The sequence below is a fragment of the Pleurodeles waltl genome, chromosome 3_1 (assembly GCF_031143425.1).
Source record: "Pleurodeles waltl isolate 20211129_DDA chromosome 3_1, aPleWal1.hap1.20221129, whole genome shotgun sequence".
Classification (NCBI taxonomy): Eukaryota; Metazoa; Chordata; class Amphibia; order Caudata; family Salamandridae; genus Pleurodeles; species Pleurodeles waltl.
Genome location: NC_090440.1, coordinates 1778923555 through 1778942694, shown reverse-complemented (window position 1 = coordinate 1778942694; position 19140 = coordinate 1778923555). Strand labels below are relative to the sequence as shown.

Sequence of the window (19140 nt, the reverse complement as noted above, 5' to 3'; positions counted from 1 at the left end):
GACTGATGCCTGACCAAAATCAAGATGAAAGCCTGCATGGCTATAGATGATGGGGAGGGCCATGAGAGCTGACAGATTGGCGGAGGAGCTGCCCCTCTGGCTCGAGGGGCACGTATATCGCCCAGGGCTACGCCTGGCGCCTGCTGCCCATACTGTGGGCCGGCACAGGGCAGACTGGCGGTGAAAAAGAGAGCAGCCTTTGCGCCGCATAGCATTGTCTAACTGCATCCCTTGTGGGGTGCGGCCATCCATTTTGTGCCACAGCTGGAGAGCAACAATGCCTGACCCTCGTGGCCTGTGGGGCCTGTGCTGCATACGGGGCCGCAACTTGATCGCCTGTTGCCCAGAATAATTCCCCAAAGCCGGGGGTAATCACCAAATGCCATGCTGACTGCAGCCAAATGACAATGCCTAGCCTGCTCTGGAGGCGCTGCTCTGCCTACTGTTTCATGGGGCTGAAGGGACCCAAGATTGGACCTACAGAAAAGGATCCTCCTGCACTAGGCCACGAGGGGGATCCCAGAAGTAATGGGGCTGCAAACTCCTGACAGTGTACTGCAGTGAGGGAGGGGCACCCCGAACAAGCATTGAACTACCTTGCATGCGTGGGCTACCCCCATTCTGGGAGGGGGCTCACTGAAGCAACAGGCCTCCTGAGGGGTGCCACCACTGAACTGCAATCCGTCTGGCCCCGAGATGACCTTGGCAGTGGTAAAGAGAGTTGTGCTCTGCCCCTCCTCCCCACTTTGCCATCATGGGGAGTACCTGGAGTCCCTTTGTTCAGTGACATTGCCTGTTCCTTTGGACGAGGGTTACCTGGGGTCCACCAAGCGCCTCTGCACCCCCTTGCCTGGTGCTGATTGCTTACTGATTACAGGGGGACACACAAAGCCACGGGTGGCAGAGGTGAGTGCAGTCATCCCACCCTGTCAGCAATGCAGAAGAAGGGACCCATCATGCTTAACACCGCGACCTGGCATCACTTTGGGCTTCATCCTTCTCACCATCAACTAATCTAGGGAGGCCTTGGAACATAAAATTGATACCGTGGTGGCAGACCCGAGTATCCTCCGAGACCTCTAGTGAAAACTTACGGACAGAGTCACCACCACAGAACGCAATGTTGGGGAGGCCCAGGTGTTGGTTGACTCCCTAAAAGACAGAGTCACTGATGTGCTGGAGAGACTTCGAATCCTAGAAGACAGAGCGGAAGAAGCAGAAGGCAGGGCATGCAGAAATAACATATAAGTAGTTGGCCTACCTGAGCGAAGTGAAGGGAGGGACATGGTCACCTTCTTTGAAACTTGGCTGAAAGAAACTGTGGTGCCTGAGGGCCGCCCCCCTTTTTTTCACTGGAAAGAGCCTGGATTCAGACCCGAGCTCGAACGCTGCATACCTCCTCAGGAACTGAACTGCTACGTATCACACTGTGATCAGTGGATCATCTGGGTTGAGATAGCCCTTGTGAGCTTGGTCCACCTTGGGAATACACCCTTGAGACTAGGAGAGTGCAGTGTCACACCTAGATAGTGCAACATGTTGAGGGACCGCTTAAATGTGCAACCTACATATAAGGTACATTACTGTTCTTCCACTGTCAGACTGGCATGTTGGGCCCCGGAGCTTCTCTCCACGGAGCCAGCCTATACCCCACTGAAGTTCTTTGTGTAATTTGCCTACAAATTGTTGTTTTATTTAGTTTGAATGGTGGGGGGGGAAGAGTCTACTTGCCACGATCCAGTAACATAGGGCCTGTCTAGCTCAGACTACTGTTCTCTTGGGGGTACTAGTATGGGTACCCTTGATGCCACTTCTGGCTGCTTCCTTATCGATCACTTCCAATGACTGGCTGTGGCACAGGCTATAAATTGAAAACGTAAAATGTCTGGGTGCTCAATACTATGGCAAAAAGATACAAGGTCCAAGTGTACCTGCAGTGAAGGGGGTGGGGGTTCATATTGCCCTGCTCCGGCACCGGAAGGTGCAGCCCTCTATAAGAGATGGCAGGGACAGCTTTATTACACAATGTATTCTGCCTTCGCCAGAGGGGTACTCATATGGGTGATACCGTGTGTGCCCTTCTAGGTGCTAAAGATGCAAACTGATGGGGAAGTTAGATAAGCGGTTATTAGTGAGTGGCTATAGGCAAAGATATCACACTTTTTAACTTGAACGCAGCTCGGTTGTTTGATGTTTTATCCCAGGTACTGTCTCCGTTCACGCCTCACCCTATTCTCTTTGGTTGCAACTTTAATTGTATTACTGACCCCTTATTCAAGCGCTCATACCCCTGTTCAGAGACTCCCCTGTGCTGCAGCTGGTGGACAGATTCGAGGAATGGCAAACCCACTGGAGGCTGTTGGGCACATGAAGATTGATCCATCAGGACATCAGGGTCTACTCCTTTCCTTCCTCGTTACATGATTTACATGCATGCCTAGACACCTTTGTATGCGCCCCATCAGTACATACACTAGTGACTCACTCTGAGTATTAGACTAGAACCATATCTGATCATAATCCACTACTCCTGACATTGGCTTGGGTGCCACCCCCCTCCCCAGCATCCCAACATGGCAACTAAAAAGTTAATATTTGCGGAACCTCGCCTTTCGTCACCTTATAGGGGAGGGAATTCATCACTATTTCACTAAGAATGCACAAACAGCCTCTTCTGCATTGGTGGAATGGGAGGCCTTCAAAGTAGTGATGAGAGGGCAGTGCCGAGCACAATCGGAAGGGGTCCGCAAAATTCTTGTAAGCGAGGTCCTAGCACAGGAACATACCCTTAGGCAACAAGAACAAGAGAGACATGAAGACCCTACCCAACATCCACTGATTTGGATGCAGAAGCTAAACTAGCGGAACTAGTGGAAAGACTCCGCTGTATCAATTACCGAGAATACATGGCCCAAACACACGCGGAACAGGATAAGTCGGGCTTCTTTTTGGCCTGGCTAGCAAACCCGTCACAGATGGGATCCTCAATACTGGAGTTACAAGATGACCAAGCTATCAGGGTATACATTCAACCAGAAATTAATGAGTTGTTTAAGAAATATTACACAACCCTATATGTTCAATGCGACCATGCCTCACCAGCGGCCGTGCTCGCATATCTTGCTTAGATGCCCCTGCCCTACGTTTCCCCGGCTGCAGTAGAACGACTAGGGGCCATTGTTACTTGCGAAGAAATCTTAGCAGCACTACCACTATGGCATGAGGTAAAGTACGCTCTGACAGGCTCCCTGTGGAGTTTTACATGGCCTAAAGCAATTTATGGGTGCCCGAAGTGTATAAGTTGGGGAGAGACATTCATTTGCTGCTACCTACTATGATTGTCCACTTGGTTAAACTGAGACGCCCGGCACACAATGTTGCAGTGTATAGACCCCTGTTGATTTTAAATGATGACTACAACATTTTGGCCAAGAGACTGATTACGCAGTTCCTACCTTATATGCATCGCATTATTCCCGCAGACGGGTTATATTCGAGAGTGGAATACAGGATTAAATATACAGATGGTTAGGGCGATCCTGTTGGCAGCCCCACAAATGAATCTCAAGACAGTTGTGATGTCCACAGATATAGAAGAAAGGTTTTAACAGCCTACATTAGGAGTATCTATATGCTGTGATGGAGAAGGTGGGCCTGGGCCAGGGCTTCATCAACTGGACTAAGCTACTTTAAACTTCACTCATAGCAAGTGTGAGAGCTGGCGGGGTAATTTCTGATGCTTACTGTGTGAAGCGGGCATGAAGCAGCAATGCCCACGGTGCCCCTTGCTTTTTGCCATCGCAGCAGAACCGCTGACGAGTAAGGCTAGACAGGGCCAAAACTATAATGAACCCAACGCCTTTGGGGTAATACATCACATAGCACTGTACGCTGATGACATGCTGATTTTCTTTAATGATGAAAGTACTGATGTTGACAGAGCCTCCTGACTGCTGGAAGGCTTCCGGGATTTATAGGGTGCTGGAAACGGCCTTTCTACTTGGGTCACCCCCAAACTTTTTGCCTTCCTCCTTCTCTTTTGCTGACATTTTTGATGGCTTTAGGACTCTGCTCACTTTACCACTGCTAATCAGTGCATTTGCTCTCTCCTTAAAACATGGTGACATTGGCTCATACCCAATTGGACTATGTAATTTACTAATAAGTCCCTAGTAAGTGCATTATACGTGCCAAGGGCCTGTAGATTAAATGCTACTAGTGGGCCTGTAGTACTGGTTGTGCCACCCACTTAAGTAGCTCCTTAACCTTGTCTCAGGCCTGCCTCTGCCAATTCGACTTGGCATTTACAAGTACTTGCCAAGCCTAAAACTCCCCTTTTTCTACACATAAGACACCCCTAAGGAATGCCCTAGGTAAGCCATAGGGCAGGGTGCAGTGTAGGCAAAATGCAGGACATGTACCTGTGTAGTTTACATGTCCTAGTAGTGTAAAAGCTCCTAAATTCGTTTTTACACTGCTGTGAGGCCTGCTCCCTTCATTGGCTAACATTGGGGCTGCCCTCGTACATTGTTTGAGTAGTAGCTGCTGATCTGAAAGGAGTAGGAAGGTCATATTTAGTATGGCCAGAATGGTGATACAAAATCCTGCTGACTGGTGAAATTGGATTTTATTTTACTATTTTAGAAATGCTACTTTCAGAAAGAGAGCATTTCTCTCCACTTAAATCCTTCTTTGCCTTCCATTCCACATCTGGCTAGGTTTAGTTGACAGCTCCCTTGTACATTCACTCAGACACACCCCAAACACAGGATACTCAGCCTCACTTGCATACATTTGCATTTTGAATGGGTCTTCCTGGGCTAGGAGGGTGGAGGGCTTGACAACTGCATGTCAAAGGACAGTGGCCGGCCCTCACACAAAGGACTGCCACACCCCCTACTGGGACCCTTGCAGACAGGATGGAACTAAAAGGGGACCTTGTGCATTTCTGAGCCACTCTTTGAAGTCTCCCCCACTTCAAAGGCACATTTGGGTATTTAATCAGAGCCTCTGCCCTTAGCAACTCAGACACTTCTGAGGTAGACACTCTACCTGGCAAGACACTTCCTGGAGAAGAGAACCTGAACCAGAACCTGCATCCTACCAAGAAGACCTGCCTGGCTGCGCAAAGGACTCACCTGTCTGCTTTCTGTGAAGGACTGCTGCCTTGCTATTGCCCTGCTGCCTTGCTGCTCTCTGGCTGTGGCAAAGAAGTGCTCTCCAAGGGCTTGGATAGAGCTTGCCTCCTATTCCCTGGAGTCTCAGGATCAAAAAGACTTCATCTCTACAAGAAGGACTCCTTCTGCGGCAAAATTTGACTCACAGCCTGCCAGAAACAACGTACAGCCTGCACCATGGTCAAAATTTCACTGCATGCCGAACCGGAACGACGCACCCCAATTTCGCAACAAGAAGATCGACACAGCGCCAGCGTAGCGACCAGAAATTCGACGCATGGCCTCACCGGATCGACGCAGCCCGAATTCCAGAGAGGAATCGGCGCAGCGCCAGCAGTGCGGTAGAAAATTCTACACAACGTCTACCGGGTCGACACAGCTCCTGTGACTTCGTCCTGCCAGGGCCGGAAATCCACGGATCGTCCCCGGGGCATCTGAAAACCCCACAACCCGAAGAGGATCCACGACCGAGTGCCAGAAATCGGCGCACAGCCGTCCCTGCGTGAAAGTAAACAACGCATCGCCGTGTGCGGCTCGAGAAATCGACGCACACTCCTTTGTTTCTACGCTTCTCCTCCTCTGCAGTTCTTTGCGGAGATTTTTCACGCGAACCAGGTACTTTGTGCTTAGAAGAGACTTTGTTTGCTTTTAAAAGACTTAAGCCTCTATATATCACTTTTCAGTGATATCTCAACAATTACTTATTGCAACTTTAATCGTTTTGACCTGCATTTATCCAGATAAATATTATATATTTTTCTAAACACTGTGTGGTGTATTTTTGTGGTGCTATATGGTGTTACTGTATGATTTATTGCACTAACACTTTAAACATTGCCTTGTAAGTTAAGTCTGACTGCTCAGTGCCAAGCTACCAGAGGGTGGGCACAGGATAATTTAGATTGTGTGCGACTTAACCTAACTAGAGTGAGGGTCCTTGCTTGGACGGGGGTAACCTGACTGCCAACCAAAGACCCCATTTCTAACATAGGGGCTGCGAGTAAATTGGCAAAAGACCTCCCTTTTACCTTTAAGACCCCTGGAAGAGAATGCTGTGGACCCTGAAGGACCCAGGTGGGAACACACCTCGTGCCGATATCTGGGGTTCCAACTCTATAGAAAAGAACTCAATATCCTGAAGGGTAATAATCAGGACAGGGATAGCGCGGCTCCATGCTGAGGTAGGATTCTGGAAACCGCTCTCCTCAGTGGTGGACAGAATTGCAGTAGCCCAAATGATAGCCCTGCCCAAACTACTATATTTTTTTGCAATCGTCCCTATCATCATACCCAGAAGTAAGTTTAGGGAACTGAACACTGTTGATTGATTTGATTGGAATAAGAGCCGGCGTAGAAAAACTCCAGTGCCCCAACCGAAATGGAGGCCTTGTGGCTTCAGATTTCAAATCATATTACATATGGGCTTAAATGCAGTGGGTGACGTGCTGGGCACCCACCAGAACAAGGGGTGGGGTGGGTAGGAGCTGGAAGCTTGGGCCGATGCACCTACCTCCCAGTGGCTTCTCAGCTAATTCTGGGACCCAAGAGGCTTAGAACGGGACCCGGGATTTTACAGTCCGTGGTCAAACACTGTTGGATACAGTACTTACAAAAGACTAAAACAGTAGCCCCCTACTCACTGGAGGTTGCTTTCAGTTGGATTTCGATGTTATTACATGCAGGTGCCCGACCAAAAGTGATGGTCTGGGCGGCATTAAGACTGTGGGTGACCTTTATGATGGAGGGCAACTGCAGACATTCCATGACTTGCAACCTGTGTACCACTTACCGGCAGGACAGTTCCTACTGTTTGGGAAGCTTTCAGAAGGTTATAAGCAGGAAGTGGGGGATGGCCCAGCTAAGCCAAAAAGGCATAATGGGTGTCATGTTCTATGTACCACCACGGGCAAGCACAAAGCTGTTACAGGCCTCTACAATGCATTGCAGGAGGATATGATTGTCTCCCTGCAGAACCTGCTGGATGAATAGGCGACTGACCTTGGAGCTCCCATATTAAATACAGACTAGACGTGGGGTCTCTTTGTCACCCCCTGACACAGAACATACGTTTCAAGTTAATTTTGTTCCTTCTATCGCCATAGAGCATACCTCACACAAGACAAAATAAATAAATATTGTAGGAGGCTGGCCCTCTATGTAGTGTGCAAAGCTAGGCACACTGTTTAGGGAGGCCAGACAACCACACATTGGTTTACATGGGTAAAAACTAGATCTCCTAATGCTCTAATTTTTATGGTAGCTTAGTCAAGCAGTTAGTCCAATCTTGGAGAAGTGCAAAGCATTTGTTGTACTCACAGTATCAATCATGCAACTCACACATTCAAAGGAATAACTTGAGATAAATTTATAAAAATAATTCGCATTTTTATATAATTTCAAGACCAAGATTATCAAAATTGGTTAAGTACTTTTTAAGATACGGATTTTTTAGAAGTTTAAGAAAAACAGTATTTTTGTGGGTAATTGCGCACCATAGGAATCAATGGAAAGTCCCCTATAAAAATACATATAAAATCACACAGTTGGTTTACCAAGTTCTTCTTTTGCAAGTTGGTCGAGGTCGTCAATGGACACACTGTGCCAGCTGGAGAAGTTCAGGCGGCTCCCGGTTCCCACGGGAGCAGCAGTGAAAATGTCTCTGGAGCTGGTACAGGGCCACTGCGGGGACCACTTGGAAAAGGTCTGTGCAGGTAAGTTTAGAGTTCATTCCTTGGGGTCCCCTTGGAGTGATGAGGGACCCTTAGGATACAGCAGGTTCTTTATTGCAGGACACAGGGTGGCTGGGTGCAGAGCAAATCAGTGAGCCAGGAGCTGTGTGCAAAGAAGCCCTTTGGATCTGGGGGCAAGTCACTTCAAGTGTCGTTTGCAGGATAACGGGGGCACTCTGGAGGTCGGGGTCGTTCCTGAAGTCCCTCGACTGGTTTCCTGGTGTCCGATGTCAGCTGACCAGTACCCACGGTATTGGTACGGTTCAGCCAGTGGAGGGCGCAGTGCCACCAAACTTGGCACACTTGGAGGGTATGTCCTCATGGTCGTTGGTGTGTCGAGTCTGGCTACGACTTCCGGTTCGGGAGTTAGTGTCTGGTCAGTGAAGTGACCCTCACTGGGTTGCTGGTTTCTTCTTTGTTGCAGAGTGGTACCTTCACTCTGGAGAACGTTCTTGGGTGATTGGCGAAGCTTGGAGGTCCTCTGGGGTTCTTGAGTTCAGTCCAGATGTCCAGCAGCAGCAATGTTTGGGTCCTGGGTGCAGCGGGCAGGGTTTGGCGCCTTTTCTTTATGCAACAGGTCCACAGTTCTCGTGCCTTGGATCTTCTTTCTGTCCATCGAATCCGCTATCTTAGTCTAGGGATGCCCACTAAATACTGAATTTAGTGGGTGTTTTAGAGGGAACCTGACAGGTCTTATGGGACACCTACCTTTGGGTGGCTACACCCACTATAGTGAACATTGCCTGTGGGAAGGGTCACTTCCCTATCCCTGATTGGCTATTTTTCTTCCTCCTAAGATGGAGGAAAATGAAATGGAGTGTCCACCTCACAGGCAACACCGTAGGGGTACTGCATGCCAGGTGGGGCTACCCCTCCTACCCTTTGTGGAGTTTCCCGACTTTGCTCCCGCCAAAAGTGGAGGTTTGCAAAGGGGAGGTCATCTGCTGCTAGCAGCAGACCATAGGTACGTGTTCCAAGGGTGTTAAGTCCTTTGAAGCTCACCAGCATGGCAGTGCACATTCTTGGGGGAGGGCCGGTGTTAGCACCTCCACCCAGGAAGGGCATTGTTCTGAATACAAGAGAGCAGGAGATCTCACCCCAGGGGTTCAGACTTCTGTCTTGAGTTGGCAGGCTAGTGGCAGGCAGGGTAGTTAGCTTCTGCAGGGGGCACCTCAAAGGTGACCCCTGGGTACATTTTATAATAAATCCAGTACTGGTACCAGTTTGGATTTATCATTCTGAGTTGTTTGATACCAAATACCCAAGGGTTCAGAGTGGCCATCATGTAGCTGTGAAACTTGTACTAACCAGTGTCCAGCACATGCATTCAAAATGTCTGCCCTGTTTACTCACTATGTCCCAGTTTTGGCAAGGAAACAGAGGGGGCATATTGCTCATGCAGCTAAGCCCTCACACACAATATAGTGCACCCTGCCTCAGGGCTGAAAGGCCTGCCAGAGGGGTATCTTACCTATATGGTATGCAGTGTATTGTGGACAGAGCACACAAGCAGTGTCTCATGTCGAGCTCGCATTTTATGATTGCACCAGGACACTGAGCCTGCTATGGGAGTGCAAGGTGCATATGGATGCATGGCCCTAGAGGGTGGCACAATCAGTGCTGCTGCCCTCAGGGGACTACCCTTACTACCCCATGCCCTGGGTATCTAAGTACCATTTACTAGGGACTTATAGTGGCAGATAAAGGTGTTGCCAATTATCTTTGCAATTTTAGGGAAAGAACACAGGCACTGGGAACCTGTTTAGCAGGTTCCCAGTGCACTCTAGTCCAAGTTGCATCCAGAAGCCAGGCAAAAAGCGGAGGGTGCTGCAACAAAGTGCCAGTTTCCCACTAATATTTCAATACTACCCTTGCTGAATGCCCTCAATGTGGTGAGAGGTGTGCTGAGTTACTACATATGGTATGGGACTGCCCACACATAACACTCTGAAGACTAATGTATTGACATTGATTAATGACATCACTGACCGCAATTTAGAACTGTATCCGTCTGTGTGCCTTTTGGGCTCTTATTGTAGACCAGTCATGTGAAAAGTAACTACCAAATTTATAGACCTTGCGCTAATATTAGTCAAAAGACAAATAACTAATTGGAAGAATGCCAGGGGAAAACAGTTACGAAATGGCGTAGCGATCTCACCCATTGGACCAAATATTCTGGTATGACCCTGATGAGGGATGCCAAATGTGGGAGGGTCCCGATGGAGATGGCCCGTGCCTGGGAGGGTCATCTAGATTACTTTAAGTGAGAAGAAAACCTTGACAACAACAGCTATCCCACACCACAGTTAACCTCATTGACAATATCTATAGTTTGTATATACATCCCCGGATCAACATGACGCTCAACTTGCCGTCATTCCCTGTAACACCTTGGACATTGGCCCGTGCAGTACCCCCACACTTTATATACCCCTTGTTTTACACTAGACACTTGAGTTACACAACAACATCGGTGCTGCCCCTTACAATTACTGTGGCCAACACAACCTGCAGGGACTGAGGCACAAGCAATGTTAGAAACATGCAACTCTTCACACAAATTGCACACTATACTGTATGTATATCTATACACTGCTTATTACCACATTTAGGCCTCGAGCCAACCATGTTATCAGTACCACTTGGGGGATCAGGTCTAATACGATTTATTGGAAAGATATGGACGCCTAGGGATGGAAAATATGTGATAGCATGTGATAACTCTTTGCCTTTTGTGAGTTATCACTCCACTCCCAAGATACCTTGATGTAACTGGAAACTGTTTTCATAATTTCCATTACTGTGAATTTTATTATTCAAAATTACAATGGCAGTAAATGTGATTATATAAATTGATAATTGTAATTGACAAGGCAATTATGATGATTATTATATTAAGTACACCAATTAAGTGAAACATTTTTTAATTAGTTTCTTATTCCAGAGCTGGTGGTGAATGACCTTGCAGCATGATGTTGAAAACTGAAACAAGCACATCGTATCCCTCTGATACCTAGTGTATAATTAATTTATGGTCAAATGTCCCACATGCAGTTACACTGACAAGCCTGCAGGACTACTCATCATGGAAAACTTTGTTAGAGGCAGCTCAGGTAAGGAATCACATTCCACTTAGACATTGTGAGAAATGTGGAAAGCAACACCGTTTCCCAAATATTTTACCACAGGAGGTGCAGGAGCCTTTTTTCTATGAAGATAGATTTACAGACTACTAAGCGAAAAGCTGAAGCAAGTGTCAGTGACAATGCTGGAACAAGTGAATGCATGAGTAAACACTTTAACAGAAGAACACCATTAAAGTCAAACGTGCATGCTGAAGAATGTATATCTTGTGGAAAGGTAAATTGCCACTAGGGAACATCAACGCATGAGAAATTAATCAGGAACACAGAGCTTAGAGTTGACAAATGCTTTGTGAGTGTGCAACCATTAATTGTGACTCAAAGATCTTAGCAGTTTGTAGTACATATTGGCTACAGAAGCCCATTATTATGCATCTTGTTATAAGAACTATTCAATTTAAAGCAAGGAGAAAGATCACACATCTAGCATTCAAACCAATGTTCACTACATAAATATGAGAGATGAAGCATATGCTGAACTATTTCAATACTTTAGAACTGTGCTTATTACTAACAAAGAGGTAACACGTGAGACAACTCTCACTGAAAGGCTTGAAACCCTCATGACACACAGAAGAATACAGGGAATAAGTCACAAATTGAAAAAGATGAAGATAATGTTACAAGAGCCGTTAGTCTAGTTCAAAGCTGGAAAAACCCATTGACTGGGCCACATGATCTCATCAAAATGAACAAACTAAAAACCTTCACTAACATGTCCAAGAAGAAGGCAGTGAACCCCAATGACAGGGCAATCATCATGAAAGCAGACAACACACTTTTTAGTGGAATCATTGTGAAAGCACAGAGTTGGAACCTTCGAATTGTGGATGTACTCTCTCATCCCTTAGGACCTTTACCATGGGCTTTCAGCAACTCCGGAAGGTCTGTTACAAAAGACAAAACAATGTGTGTTTAGCAGCATACTTGCAGAAAAACGTTACCCTTGCTAAGGAAATACCTAGAAATTCAGCCATGCTTATTATTAATGATATGGTTCTTGGTCAAAGAGCAAAAGGAGAGGAATCAAACTTTGGTGAGGTGGCTATGTTTGTCTTGTCCATGGCTTTGTGGGAAGGAAATAGGAGTCGAAGAATTGATGTTGTGTTTGATACGAACAATGAGACGTCTATTAAGAACAGCAAAAGGACAATCAGAGGGGAAGAATTTGGGCACCAGTTACACAGCATCTCACCTACCCAGATTGTCAGACAGTGGAAGAAATTCCTAAGTCAAATAAGGAATAAAACAACTCTCACTGCATTTCTTGTTAACGAATGGAGGAAACCAGAGCTGTTTGTAAACTTTGAGAATAAAACACTGTTCGCGAACAGTGACGATAAATGCTACAAAAACCACATCTGAAGGAAGCAACAAAGTGCCTAATGTAAACAGTACACACGAAGAAGCAGATGGTTGGTTGTTGCTGCATGCTTCACAGGCTGCTAATGAGGGTTATGAGGCAGTAATGATAAGCTCAGATGACACCGATGAGATTATTATGTGTTTGGGATTCCATGACAGAATCATGGCTAAATTGTTTCTGAAATGTGGTACTAAAATACATATGCAAGTCCTTGACATTGGGAAAATAGGTTCAACTCTTGGTGAGAACGTTTGTTGAGCTATTATAGGTCGCCACACATTTACCAGATGTGACACAGAAAGCACATTTGCAGGGAAAAGGAAAAGTAGCTGCATTCAAAATCCTGTCTGATACACAGGAAACATTTTTGCAGCTCGGAGACAAATGGGTTCTCTCTGAGGAACTAATGGAAAAATTGGAGCTATTCTCGTGCTTACCGTATGCACTGAAATTTTCAGTTCATCACATAAAAGACTTGAGATATCATCTATTATGCGCAAAGAAGGGTGAGTTAGACAGTCATCAACTTCCACCTTTCAGGGACAGTTTGAAGAAACATGCAGAACGTGCAAATTATCAAGCTGCTATAAGCAAGAAATGTCTTCTGAATCATTCACAGACACCTAGTCCAACTGCCAGAGGGTGGAAATTGGAACACACAAAGGAGCAGAGCAACTAGTAGTGGACTGAATGGAGGGGCCACCAGCACCTCAGGCTGTCTTAGATCTACTAACTTGCAACTCCATTAGGGACTGCAGACTGCCAACATGTGTCTGCTGTCTAAATGACCTCCAGAGCACTGCTATGTGCAAACTTCCCACCTGTGAAAACCAAACAGATGTAGAGAATAAGGACACCTATTCAGAAGATGACGATGATGACAAATGTGAATGATAAAATTGTGTTTATGTTCACTCATGACATACATTGCCTATGTAAGATCTAACAACTATTATTATTGGAAACTGTAAGTGAAAATTATGCATATAATCTATATCAATATATGAGGAATATAATGAAGTTTTATTGTTAATATTTTAAGGATTATGTTGTTATTATTACAATTAATAATCATAATTATTTGTAAATTATATTGAATTTGATTCATCTGGTGAACGTAGATGTATTTTTCCACATATTATGAATTTGTGTGCTATTTATCAAAATATCAAAACCATTATTTTTTTTCAGCTATTGTTGCTAATTCAATAACATCAGACAAAAGGTAAAGAGTCATGTCTTGCTATCACATAATTTCCATCTCTAGGCATCCATACCTTGCACAAGACTTATTCATGTCAGACGAAAACCCTCCCCCCAAAGTGGTACCAATAGCCTAAATTTGGGGTCCTGGCTCATGGCCTAATTAAAAAAAATTGAAAATATTCTCATTATATGAGATGGTGCTTACCATGTTTTCTCTTTGTTGTCTATCACAAAATGTCTATCACAAAATGCCAATAAAATATGCTTGAAAAAAATATGCTGTCAGTGTACCCCCTCAAGGTGAAAAGGGGTGCCAGTAACCTCAAAACATCCCACAGCAGGCTAATACAGTCACTCAATGCACCTGCCTACAGTAGAATCCCTGTACCCCCATTTGAAGTACCGGCAGTCCACTCCACAGAGAAGGATGGAGAGCCTGCTTCAAGCACCTACTCTGTCTTTCACTAATGAACTGACCCCATGGCAGACATGAGTTTGCAGCAGCCCTCAGGGCAGAGCACTGCTTGTAATAAGGTGCTCTGTCCCCATTTGCTACCAGCGCACCTGTATATAGTTGCACTATGGTGCAAACAGGGACAGTGAGGCCATTACATAATATGGGCCTGGTGCCTGAATATAGCCTATCATTTTCTCTTTTTTATGGTAGCAAAAAACATATCTTTGGAAACGTATGGAAAAACTAAAGTAAAATACTTGTATAGCTGTCAGCTAATTATACCCCGTACACACCCTGTTACTTACCCTTGTGGCATCATACTGTTAAGTGATGTAACGCACAATAACAATTAAACGTTTGTTACTCAGGCATGATATCAGAACACTTCCCACATTGGTTCACTGCAAGTATAGTATCTTTTGACCCACGCACTCCCCCAGAGTGTAGAGTGTTACCCGTCCGATAATTTGATTTGAGCCCCCGTAATAGAATATTAGGGTCTCCATGTCAATGTAATTGCATATACATTTATATGGGCAATATTGAATAACTGGGACGTTTTTCAATTGTGGGGTTCTGCGTGATATCAAATAGAAACTAAGTGCTAAACTGAAATTGTCTATGACATCACTCAGAACCCAAAGGTGAAAAACATCCATTATTCACTTTTTAATCATCTATAATTTTATGCTATGTTAGCAAATTAAAATCAGCTCCTCTGCATGTATACATTTGCACATTTGTGTGGCATGATTAGATCCGTGAACTTATGTTACTAGTTGTGCCCTTTATGAATTCAGCGCACGAGTTCTGATCAGGAAACACAACTAAGAGGAAAACACCACTGCGTGGCTAACATCTTTCAGTTAAAGCTGTACTAGATACTTTTGTTCGCCTTATAGATAATAATAGTGGCTCAATTGGATGATAATAGCCAATTAGAAAATGTTCCCAGTTTGACTACTTATGCATCGCAGTTAGTTCCAAACTAGGGGCCTGAATTAGATATTGGTCGAAAGCTGACTCCATCACAACTGTGAGGGATATTCTGTCCGCAGAAATCTAAATCCCATTATTTCCTATGGGATTTAGATTTCTGTGGACAGGATATCCCTCATCGTTGTGATAGAGTAACCCATCGGCCAATATCTAAATCAGGTCCAAAGTGTGGAACTAGCTTTTTAAAACCCCTTCCCTACTCAAATATTTCTTAAACATTTTGGGTGTCTGAACACCAACCATCACTATCCTCTTACCCTTTCCTCCCTCTCCCCACTTAGGCCCCAGAAGCTCCTAGCATATTGAGTAATTCACTCACTGGTCTATGCAGACTGTGAAGACAGTAGCAGACTGTGCCAGAACAACCCTTGCATTCCAACACCTTCTTTAGGTCTCATGCCTTAGTAACTGGCCTCTCTTAGATCTCTGGAGACCCAAGAAAGGAAGGCGAATGAGGGAACACACCATTTCATTGTTTCACTTTGATGTTTAGAAACTTGGAGTTGCTGAGGGAAAACTGCAGATTCAACCACTTTGAAGAGAGAAGTCAAAGTGGTGGTTCCAGAACATAAACAATAAGAAAACAAGTAATATGGATTTGTATGCATTGTGGCTGAATGGCCCTTCGAAAAGAAGTGGTTACAGCCAGATATATCAGCTCATTTTTGAGTACCTGAAAAATTACTTTAATATGGAAAAAAAAGGAATGTGTCCTCGACATAGTAGTCCGCAACATTAAACAAATGAGTCTCAAATGATATGTGTCTATATCCCACAACGCAGATGCCTGGAAAGATGGACTTTTTTTAGCATATGGCTTGCCTCATCATCCACATGTGTTAGAAACATGCACTTCTTTGATGAAATCAACTTCCTTTCAAACCACCATTCCAGAAGTCATCTAACAAGCCTTTTAAGGCCTACAAAGAACTGATAATCTCTCCACCTTTTCCTTCCTCTCAGAGACCATGCGATTTCTTCACGACATACTTTGAAAAAATGGCTACCCTACCAGTGAACATTACTGCCACCTTGCTTTCCCCTTTGGCGCCAAAAAGAAAAATAAGTTGAAGAGCCAATTAATGAATTGAATTCTGTCATGTTTTAGAGTAGGATGTAGGCATAATTGTCAATGCATTAAAGCAGACAGCACCTGTAAATGGTCTGAAGCACCAATGTCACCTAATTTCACAATTCTGCTGCCCCTCCTTCCCACTCCCCCATCTCCAAATATATCAATGTATCTTTACAGCTAGAACAAGTCCCTCACCTGCTAAAACATGCCATGATGACCACAATTCTGAAGGTCAGTTTAGTTCCAAAATTATTTGTTAGTTATAGGTGGCCATGCCTAGCAAAAATGCATAAATCCACACTAATTGTACAGCTGCCCAATCACTTGGGAAAGCAAAACATCCCAAGTGCCTTTCAAACCTGATTCTGTCAATGCTGATCAACTAAGAACACGATCATCAATACCCGCTCTCGATCAAGATAGGTCAAGCCAATCCTGCGATCCTCCTGGATCTCTCAGCAGTATTTTGATACAAATTAACATAGTATATTCTTAGACCGACCTCTCTTTTACTGTTGCAACTACCCTGGTAGCTATATGGTTTTCCGCATTCCTAGCAAACAGAATACACCACATTAAACTGGCCTTCTTCCTATCTCAGTTGACTATCATTACCTGTGGTGTCCCCCTAAGATTCCTATGTCTTTACAACCCTCTTTAACATCTAAATAGTCCTACCTGAAAACACCTTCAAGAGCTATAATTTAAGATGTCATGTGTATACCGACGCAAACCAAATTTAACCCAAAGCCTCAAGGGATCTTGGTAACCATTAAAAAAAACAGAGATTATCTTGATAGCATCCAAAACTTGATGCATTTAAATTAGCTTCTTCTCAACTCCACTAAGATCATGATTCTCCTTTGTGGCTCAGCTTCCATTCAACTGACCTCCTTCTCTGGGCTCATCAACACTCTCTCAAAATAAGTGCAGCCTAGGCTTTTGTACCGGACTTCAATCTCTCACTGATCTCCAAAGTGAGCATCACTGCTATAAACATACTGTACCACCAAAGTGTCCTACAACAAACCATGCAGCTGCAAGGCCTGCCTCTTAACATAACTCTTTAACTGGCAGTGATCACCAGAATAAACTACTCTGATGGTACACATAGGTGGGCCATTGCTGCTAAGGTTATCACCATGCTGCACCACCTCTTCCTCGGACTGAAATGCACTGATGGGAAAACAGCCTAAACAACGACTCAAGAACAACAAGGTGCGTTGTCCACGAAAGCAGAACAACGCTTTCGTGAACAACAACTCTGTTGTTCTCTGCCTTAACCATGCATGTCATGAACAACGAACATGCATGGTTAAGGCAGAGGAAAACAGACTCAGGATCGGAGAGGACGCAGTCAGATAAGTGGGGCTGGGGTAGGGTTGGGGGTAGTTCTAGGGGTAGTTTTACTTTTTAAGGATGGGGTGGGGTTGGGATAGTTTTCGTTTTTTAGGGGAGGGTGGGGGTAATTTTAGGTTTCAATGGCAGGGGGTGGGGGTGGTTTTAGGGGCAGGGGAAGGAGGGGGTCGCAGTAGTTTTAGGGACAAGGGTGGAGGAGTCAGGGTAGTTTTAGTTTTTAGGGGCGGGGGGGTCAGGTAGTTTTAGGTTTATGGCGTGGGGTATCGCAGTAGTTTTAAGGGCGGGGGTAATTTTAGTTTTTAGGGGTGGGAGGTCGGTTGATTTTAGGGGTGGGGTGGGGGTTGCAGGAGTTTAGGTTTTAGGGGTGGGGTTGGGTAGTTTTAGGGGCTGGGGTCACTGTAGTTTTAGGGGCGTGGTGGGGGTAGGGGCAATTTTAGTTTTTAGGGGCAGGCTGGGGTGTCGGGGTAGTTTTAGGGGGGTGAGGGCTGAGTTAGTTTTAGGGGTTGGGTTAGTTTTAGGGCCGGGGTTGGGGTAGTTTAGGTTTTAGGGGCAGGGGTGTCAGGTAGTTTTGGGTTTTAGGGCTGGGGGGGTCAGAGGGGTTGCATGCTCGAACCATGCATGACGTTCCACGCGTGCCTTTACTAGGCATGCCTTTACAACAAAAAATCGTTGTTAAGGCATTCTTGTTAAAGGCATTAGTGGTAACAACACGGTCGTTGTTCCGACCACGTTGTTCAGGCATGCGTGGATCCAGCATGCGTTGTTCCGACGTATATTCGCACTGATAACATCACTGCTGCTCGATGACATTTCCTTAGCTTCGACTAAAGCAAACAACTGAACTAAAAACATTTTGCCTGATGCACAAGTCTCTTCATTTGAAGTACCATCCTTCCTCACTAAATTTCTATTGTCTTACCAACTGACCTGACTCCTGTATTTGCCGCTCACCTCATAAGATATAAATGCTTTTAAGTTCATTCTATTCTTGTTGTTTCTTCCTTTCGAAATTGCTTCCTAGATCTTTTTGTTCACAATACAACTTTGTCAAACGTGTAAAGTTGCACCACTTCCTCATGTCTTGAGCCTGCCTGTCTCCTGAGATTTTGTCTTCACTACATGACTTTATTTTATCACTGTTGTTTACTCTTCTGCAATTCCTTTACAACTCCACTCTAAGGGTGTTTACAAGCGACCACAGACTGTCACTGTGCTACACAAAAACAATCCATAAAACAAATTAAATTCAAAAAAATATTTTGAAAGTGCTTGTTATGCATGTTTACCTGCGCTGAACTTGCCATTTTCTCCACAGATGACAATAGCTTTTACAGCAGGGTCGAACTGTACTTCCTTCAGCACTTTCAAAATAGATTCCACAGCCTGTTGACTAATAAACAAAAAAAATACAAAATAAAAAATTTAATCTAGTCAAGGATATTTTCATTCTGACCCTGGCAGCATCACTTGCAACCTCTGCAAAATAGTGACATGATTATTTCGTAAAGACAGCCAAGTTATTGAATTATAGTGGCTGGAATATTATTAAGAACATATCCACTTCTACATAACAGAAATGTAAAAGGAAACCCACTTTGTATATATATTGCTGTAGGGTCATCTGCC

At 44.9% G+C, this 19140-nt stretch overlaps 1 protein-coding gene across 5 annotated transcripts in view; it reads right to left on the bottom strand.

Annotated features, from left to right (window-relative positions):
• LOC138285624 (peroxisomal bifunctional enzyme-like) overlaps positions 1 to 19140 on the bottom strand; it is a 184704-nt gene that overhangs the window by 123748 nt on the left and 41816 nt on the right. For 4 of the 5 annotated variants that reach the window (XM_069225808.1, XM_069225806.1, XM_069225809.1 and 1 more), the window contains exon 3: positions 18801 to 18904. The exons of the other annotated variant lie outside the window; for it this stretch is intronic. In XM_069225808.1, coding sequence (XP_069081909.1) covers positions 18801 to 18904 — 104 coding nt within the window. The remainder of the gene's footprint in view (positions 1 to 18800; positions 18905 to 19140) is intronic. 5 annotated transcript variants of the gene reach the window in all.